This window comes from Leptodactylus fuscus, chromosome 10 (assembly GCF_031893055.1).
Source record: "Leptodactylus fuscus isolate aLepFus1 chromosome 10, aLepFus1.hap2, whole genome shotgun sequence".
Classification (NCBI taxonomy): Eukaryota; Metazoa; Chordata; class Amphibia; order Anura; family Leptodactylidae; genus Leptodactylus; species Leptodactylus fuscus.
The window spans coordinates 6,597,916-6,607,167 of NC_134274.1; the positions used below are offsets into that span (position 1 = coordinate 6,597,916).

At 42.0% G+C, this 9,252-nt stretch overlaps 1 protein-coding gene across 1 annotated transcript; it reads right to left on the minus strand.

Annotated features, from left to right (window-relative positions):
• Positions 1-705: 705 nt before the first annotated feature.
• On the minus strand, positions 706-5,505 carry LOC142183503 (tumor protein p63-regulated gene 1-like protein). The gene is made up of 5 exons (XM_075258609.1): positions 5,078-5,505; positions 3,955-4,046; positions 3,356-3,532; positions 2,839-2,995; positions 706-2,539 (listed from the first exon to the last, which is right to left on the minus strand). Exons 1-5 carry the CDS (start codon positions 5,246-5,248, stop codon positions 2,345-2,347), a joined length of 792 nt encoding a protein of 263 aa, XP_075114710.1. The 5' UTR covers positions 5,249-5,505; the 3' UTR covers positions 706-2,344.
• Between the last annotated feature and the right edge of the window lie 3,747 nt (positions 5,506-9,252).

Genomic DNA, 9,252 nt, shown 5'->3' on the forward strand with positions numbered 1-9,252 from the left:
CAAGTCAGAGGAAGACAATAATATACAATGTAACAAAGCAGGGGCTGCAGAAAACAATGTCATGAGAAAGAATAATACAATGTAACAAATAAGAGGCAGAAAATTATAATAATATTTAATAAAGTAGTAGTAATAATAATAATCAAAGCCTACTAAATGCAATAAGAGGCTGCAGGTATGAATAATGATAATAGTAATAATAGTTATATAATAGATGAGGCCGGATGAAGAAAAGTCCATCAAGTCCAACCTATAACCCCACAGTGATGATAATAATAATAATAATAATAATAATAATAATAATCACCACCATCATAATTTACGATTATTATTATTATTATTATTATTATTATTATTTTATTATTACTAGCAGAGCCTGCCAAATACAATGTAACAAACCAGAGGCTGCAGAAATCAATGTCATGAATGAGAGGAAAGAGAATAATACAAAGTAACAAATACAAGGCTGCAGATAATAATAATAATAATTAATAATAATAGTAATTATTAATAATCAGAGCTAGCAAAACACAAAGTAACAAATCTGAGGCTGCAGAAATTAATATAACTAAGAGGAGGCTGCCTATAATAATAGTAATAATCAGATACTGCAGTATAAAGACTAAAATCAGAGGAAAGAGAATAATGTACAATGTGACAAATCAGAGGCTGCAGAATACAAAGTAATTATTTATTTTGCTTAGAATTAATAGATGTAACAAATCAGAGGATAATACCAGAAGGTTCTGACTACAATGTAACCAGAGGCTGCTGGGCCACAATACAAGGTGTATGCCTACCCTGAGCCATTTAGAATAGTGTTATGTTTTATGTGGCAGGAGGACTTTTGGCGCCCCCCACAGGTTCCAGGGCCTGGTAACTAGTAGTATTACTACACCCCCTATAGCTTCACCCCTGAATGTAACAAATGAGAGGGACAGCTATGGAGGATGCAGAATACAATGTAACAAGCCAGAGAAACACAATGTAGCAAATTATAAAATAAGTGCAAACAGAGGACGGGTGGGCGATGGTTAATGACAGCAAAACTGCCCAGACACCCGCTACCATCAGAAGGATTCACAGAATTTCTGGAATTTTTTTTTTGGAAAAAAATCCAGATGTTCCATGTTGGTCAGTAAGAAAACCTGGGCTTTACAGTCTCGCTGCTCTGTGTGCAGATTAATTTCAGGCTCTTCATACAGATGATGAATTAGACCCCGGCTCCTGGCAGATAATTGGTTACAGTCATTCTCCACTGAAGACTGTGGGGGGCGCTGGGTGTAGAGGGGTCACCTGAAGCCTCCTGGCCCCAGTGCAAAATCTGTACCGTGCTCTCCTGTATTCACCATATAGCATTTACAATACTGAGTTCTATGGACCCCCTCACTCTACAGTGTCCTATGTGACCACCTCGACCTCCCCTCGTCCCCCATGGTCTTTTCCACAGCGTTTTCTGACTGTCTTAAAGAAGTTTTCAAGAACTTAGGACAGGTTATCATCAATATGTGATCAATATCATCAATATGTGACCCCTGCCAAGTAGATGTTTGAAGAGGTGGTGATGCTCACAAGGGCCGTGGTCTCTTTCCTGTGTTGATGACATCACGAACATTGGCTGCATGATACACCAGCAGCTCATTTAAGTGAATGGGCTGATCTGCAATACCAAGAAAGGCCACAATACTATGTATGGCGCTTTGCTTGGTATTCATGGAAGAGGAAGCTACACTCACTTAAACCCTGTGACTTCCTTAACAGCTGATCTGTGAGGGTCCCGGAGGTGAAACCCTCATCAATCATATATTCATGACCTATCCTAAAGATACAAGTCCCGGAAAACCCCTTTAATTTACAGTTCCTGATAAGTAATATAAAATCTATCTGATCTAGTGTAGCAAACCTTCAGCTGATGATTTTGGGGTCTCACCATCCAACAGACCCCAGCAAATAAGCCATAATTCTCGTTAAAGTTGTGTGTCCTCTGCTGGACCATTATTGTGTTGGATCCTGGGCCCTCCGCAGGGTCCTCTGGTGGGCCAGTCCAACATTGGGCATGGTAATGGTGAGGAACGGAAACAAAGGAAGATAAAAAAAAACAACAACAACCCCCCCTTAGATGTCACCCCTGGGGTGTGGAGTGCCTCTGCATGATACAATGTATCACTCATCTGATACATTTATTCTAAACTCTTCTATGTAACACACAAATACAAGATACAAAATACAATCAGTAGGAACATTCTGTAGGATCTGTCAGGTCAAAGTGGGAAAAAGAAGATCGGAGTAGTTCAGATGTCCAAGTCCTTGTCTATCCTCAGTGTCACTGCCCCAGGATCGTGACTCAGAATCCAAATCTCCACCGTGGCTTGGCGTAACCCAGCTGGACCTTGTGGTTGAATAGAGAGACAAGGCCGAGGGACGTATCTAAGGTCACTGGCCTCTCGAGGAACAGCAGGCCATTGGCTCGCCCAGGCAGCGGGCTTTGTTCATGTGCCACCTTCACTATCTCCACCAGCTGCTCCATGAAGTTCTCCAGCTGGAAGAGAAGAGGTTAATGGTTATAAGTGACAACTCTGTGTCCTGGCCATGTTCACCACCTCCCCCATATCTCCATTGACTTCCTTATATCACTTTAAAGACTGTGCTGCTGTGAGACTTTCTATTATCCAGCTCTTACCTCGACTTGTTTGTCTTCCTACCTTGATATCATCAGAGTCCCCCATGTAACGGACGGGCCCCTGCCCCTATTTCACTATATTGGTGGGGGGCATTGAGAAGATATGAGAGGTATTAGAAGCCATGATATAGGTCACATTCCCTGTTGTCTTCTCTCACCTGACACATGTCTCTCAGGTTTTTCTCTGTTGGGTTTCCTGGGTGTTGGATCAGGTTCATGTAGGACAGATCTTCCGTCCATGGATTCCACCATGAGAGGACAGACGGAGGTTCTCTGAGCTTGTCCCACTTTATCTGGATGGCATTTCCCTCTCGTCTGGAGAAAGTGAAGGAGCAGAACAATGGAAAAAGGAAATTGTGAAGACCTTGAAGCCATATTAGATATTATCAGCCCAGGGGAGAGCGCAAAAATGGATATCAAGGGCAACCTAGGCTAACCTCTAATATTCCTGTTGGTTTGGGATGTTGTAGGGTATCGGAGCTGTTTTATATGATACAGAGATCCACATATCCTACATAAGAAACCCCGATTCAGGCAAAATGTCACCTAAATATACAAAATTAGTGTCCACATTCCATGTGGTTTGTAGTTAGTGACTTTCCAGGCACTTAGACCCTCCTCTCCAATTCCACCTGTAATGTTTCCACCATGTCTTAGGTTCTTCAGATCACTTACTTGTTCAGAGCCATCTTGGGATAGGACAGAGGTCCCCAGGTCACCGTGTCAATGTAATTCAGAGGGATACGAAACACGTGAGATCGACCGAGCTCCACAAAGTCATAGTAACAGACCAGTAGGGATCTGTCGCAGATGAAGGCGATGACTTCCCGCTCGGTGCCCCAGTGACTCATCCTGCGAGAGACCAAGCCAATGAGAAATGTGATCGAGAAGAGCCAAGGATGAAGGAACAAGATCTATATTGTCCACTATGGGACGTTATGAGATCACCATGACAGTAATTTCTTTTACAATATAAGATTATGGAAGAGGTGTCCATTAGTTGCAGACACTTGACCTAATTATGGGTGTAGCATCTTGGATCTATAGACCGTGTTGGACTGGCCCACTAGGGAACCAGAGGATCCTCCAGTGGGCTCAGCCTCCAATGGTCCACGAGACGACACTCACATTTAAAGGGTACAATAGTCTATTTCCTTGGGGTTGTTAGAGGGTGGACCCCCTTGTTATATCTGGAACCTTAGTCCGACAGTATGTATCTATGGCCAATGTAATGTAGATATTATGACAGTAAAGGAATGGGAGTGAGACATTACTGTGCCAGGATCCAGGAGCTCCTCATGTTCCCGTCTTCTTCTGGAGATAAGCGGGACTGAATTTCCTGCACAGCTTGCTGCACCACTGTAGGCTACGGGATAACAAAAAGAGGGTCAACTGGTCCTTGGACCACAAACATTGTCATTAGTCTGGAGACACACATAAGCCAAAGCCAGAAGTAAAAGAAGAGGTGGCAGCCCTGGAGGCGACTTGAATGCGATCACTGTCACTTGTATCATGGGAGGATCATAGATAACTAGAAATGAGGACACTGGTTCATTCAGAACTTCTGTATGAATTTCCCAACAATTTTGGGCTTGGCTGAACCCAGCATTTTTGGGGTTCATCACCGATGAGTCTCTTCAGGTCACCAGGGTAAAAAATTAAAGGCCAGGGAGTTGTAGCCATCTCTCCTCGGCTATGCAGAGACGTCTGGTCTTCCCAAGGCCTTGCTCGGTGTTTTCCGGTTCTGATAAGCTGATGAGGTTTGCCATTGGGCCTCAGTGGTCACATGGGGAGAAGTCAATGTCATGTAGGCTCTGATTATTACAACATGGGGCCCAAAGACACAGACACAACCCAGAGTATAATAATGGGCATACCTCAAAAATTCCATGTTTAGTTGAACACAAAATTTTTCAAAAATGTGATGCTCCTGGTAAGCAGTGATTGCTCTGAAGCCGCCTCCAGATGGGGTTATCGTCTGCTGCACCACTGGGGCCCATAACTTTGTCAGTACACAGGCCCCCTGCTGTATACCCCATTACCCCAGTGGTCCTAGCTAACCCTGGCAAGGGGAAGTATTAGCACACCCCAAAATATCCATGTTCTGTATAGATGGAGGATGGACCTCTGACCTATCTCCACTGGTGGACCTCACGGACCCCCGCTCCTTGCCCATGGCTCACTGTGATGGATGGACAGAGAAGACCCAGCCCAACGGAATAGACAGTAATGGTGGAAGGACAGGATGGAGACAGCCAAGAAGATCATGAAGACGTCACAGAGAAGCCTGAAGACCCAAGATAGGATTCTGGAGATAAACCAGTCATAAGATCGGCAGACGTCGAATACAAGAGTAGTAATAGTGATATAATGGTATACAGATGACATCACAGTTACCCTGAATATGAAGTAGTCCTCAGTCGGGGGCTTCTCCCTCATTTCTGGATTAATGTACTCAGGGGTGAAGGACGCCCGGGGCTCCAGGGTGTACATGGGGTGACTGGATATTTTGGGGTCCATGTTGTCGGCAGGTGATGAGGTCTCGCTGGGCTGCACCTCTGCGCTCATTCCTATAATATCCAGTGATGTAATATTCGCCCTGAGGTCTTCTCTTGGTTTCGTGCTCACAGGCGCTCTCTTTTCTTACACTCTTTCTTAGGGGTTTTTTTTGCTGTCACTTTGTATCTCTTCTTCTCTTTTTGACTTGTTCTCGGTTTGTACTGACTGACTGCTGTCTCTTGTGTACCGGACCGTCTCTTTGCCGTTGCACTCTCTGCTGTCAGTCTCTGGCTGTCCGTTGCTTGCTGTCTGTCTGTCTCTTGGCCTCGCCTGCTGCTTTGTTTGTGACGGTGGAAGCAGGAAATATCACTAAGAAACGAAACCAGTTCACCCAGTACTGGTCTGTGTGTGGGGCTCGCTGCTGGTTTCCTTCCCAGTCCCTCAGTGCACTGTATATAGTGAGGACGGTGCTGTATACAGTGGCTGCTCTCTGATAGACAGCCTCAGCCTGCTCTATGACAAAGTACAAGGTGATACAGAATATTGAGGTGTATTCTGGTGCCATTTACCTCCTTCCTGTATGTTCACACTTTGCATTTGTTGCTTCCTCTCTCCATATTACAGTGTATAATCCTATGTACACCCGTTCACCAGAATAAGTCTCTGTTCAGCCCAGTGGCGTAACTAGGAATGGTGGGGCCCCGTGGCGAAATTTTGACATGCCCCCCCTCAACCGACACCGAAAATTCGACCACCCCCCTCCTCCACATTTCCGTGCACTCTATGCCCCATAGTGGCCCCTGCACACAGTATTATACCCCATAGTGGCCCCTGCACACAGTATTATACCCCATAGTGGCCCCTGCACACAGTATTATGTCCCATAGTGGCCCCTGCACACAGTATTATGTCCCATAGTGGCCCCTGCACACAGTATTATGTCCCATAGTGGCCCCTGCACACAGTATTATGTCCCATAGTGGCCCTTGCATACAGTATTATCCCCCATAGTGGCCCCTGCACACAGTATTATACCCCATAGTGGCCCCTGCACACAGTATTATGTCCCTTAGTGGCCCCTGCACACAGTATTATACCCCATAGTGGCCCCTGCGCACAGTATTATGTCCCTCAGTGTCCCCTGCACACAGTATTATCCCCTATAGTGGCCCCTGCACACAGTATTATACCCCATAGTGGCCCCTGCGCACAGTATTATGTCCCATAGTGGCTCCTGCACACAGTATTATCCCCTATAGTGGCTCCTGCACACAGTATTATGCCCCACTGTGGACACCCATAAACAATTATTATACTCTGGGGTCTTTTCAGATGTAAGATGACCCCAGCCACCGATCATTATACTTGGGGGTCTGAAAAGGGGGTCCCTAAAAAAATAGGGACTGTTCTGGCAAATTTGGGACAGTTGACATGAATGGATATACACCAAGAAAGTATCCGTAGGCTCCTAGTCACCCAAAAGGGGTCCATTAGAGCGCCCTGCTACCCTGGGGGGTCATCGGCCAAAAAACATCCATGGAGTGGATTCCCAACAATGACATACACATGGACAGGCATGAGACAATCCCTTTAAGAGAGTAATACTTCATAGGCAACAGATTCATCAAATTTACAAGTGGGAGTGGCTATGACAATAATTATCCAATAAAAGAGTCTAAAGACTTGGGATACACCATGATTTTGTCATGTGACCAATTCGCGTGTCGCCCTGGAATCCTTAACCAATACAAGTGAATGGAGTAGGCCCAACTCTACGTTACCTTATTCCAAATGCCGCCCCCTCGACCTATCCAATGCGTCTTTATGGAAACATTTTTTCTTTGTAAATATATGATATTGGATGCGGTATCGAGGCCCGGAGGACGCACAGAGGAGCAGAAGACGCCAAACACTATTCATTTTCCAATTAGCTAATTGAGCCCCAATTACTCAACAGACAGACGCCGTCTGATGTCCGGAAACTTCTGCCAGGACCTGCATCCAGACAATGGGTACGTGGAGGACGCCAATTCACAACATATTTGTGCAGCAGATTTTAAGAAATGCAAGTTCAATGGCGATACAACGGTCCAACTGCGGCATCATGGCGATGGCTAGGTGTGCCAGTGCGAGGGCGAGCGTATAGAACATGGAAACTCTCCCTATATGACATAATTCTATATAATATCCTATACATGATCCTCCTACATAACGAAATCAAAACTGCAAGCCTAACTCAACCAGAAATACTACAAATACAGTAATCGGAGCCCTCGCTGCTGCATTACCCCAAGTGCTTTACTGCAGTGTCAGGTGTCTATGTCTAGGTGACCGCCAGGTGAGCACATGCAACTATATATATACTGTATATGTACACTACTGTATACCTTCTGATATTCTACTGCTATATACATGAAGCTACATCAACACACTGATCTCTATACTGCACTGATAAAAGAGGCAAAGAAAAGATGAGAACACAAAAGCAGATAAAAAAAAACTACAAAAACATGATTGTGAAAGGTGCTGGAGTGAAAAGCACTATAAACTATGCAGAGAGAGGAAGCCATTGGAAAAGTGTCTATAATGCTACCAACTATGTACAAGAATATAACTACTATAATACTGCTCCTATGTACAAAATATAACTACTATAAAACTGCTCATATGTACAAGAATATAACTACTATAATACTACCTCCTATGTACAAGAATATAACTACTATAATACTGCTCCTATGTACAAGAATATAACTACTATAATATTACCTCCTATGTACAAGAATATAACTACTATAATACTGCTCCTATGTACAAGAATATAACTACTATAATACTGCTCCTATGTACAAGAATATAACTACTATAATACTACTCCTATGTACAAGAATATAACTACTATAAAACTGCTCCTATGTACAAGAATATAACTACTATAATACTGCTCCTATGTACAAGAATATAACTACTATAATACTGCTCCTATGTACAAGAATATAACTGCTATAATACTACCTCCTATGTACAAGAATATAACTACTATAATACTACTCCTATGTACAAGAATATAACTACTATAATACTACTCCTATGTACAAGAATATAACTACTATAATACTACTCCTATGTACAAGAATATAACTACTATAATACTACTCCTATGTACAAGAATATAACTACTATAAAACTGCTCCTATGTACAAGAATATAACTACTATAATACTGCTCCTATGTACAAGAATATAACTACTATAATACTACCTCCTATGTACAAGAATATAACTACTATAATACTACTCCTATGTACAAGAATATAACTACTATAATACTACTCCTATATACAAGAATATAACTACTATAATACTACTCCTATGTACAAGAATATAACTACTATAATACTGCTCCTATGTACAAGAATATAACTACTATAATACTACTCCTATGTACAAGAATATAACTACTATAATACTACTCCTATGTACAAGAATATAACTACTATAATACTGCTCTTATGTACAAGAATATAACTACTATAATACTACTCCTATGTACAAGAATATAACTACTATAATACTGCTCTTATGTACAAGAATATAACTACTATAATACTACTCCTATGTACAAGAATATAACTACTATAATACTGCTCCTATGTACAAGAATATAACTACTATAATACTACTCCTATGTACAAGAATATAACTACTATAATACTGCTCTTATGTACAAGAATATAACTACTATAATACTACTCCTATGTACAAGAATATAACTACTATAATACTGCTCCTATGTGCAAGAATATAACTACTATAATACTACTCCTATGTACAAGAATATAACTACTATAATACTACCTCCTATGTACAAGAATATAACTACTATAATACTGCTCCTATGTACAAGAATATAACTACTATAATACTTCTATGTACAAGAATATAACTACTATAATACTACTCGTATGTACAAGAATATAACTACCATAATACTGCTCCTATGTACAAGAATATAACTACTATAATACTGTTCCTATGTACAAGAATATAACTACTATAATACTTCTCCTATGT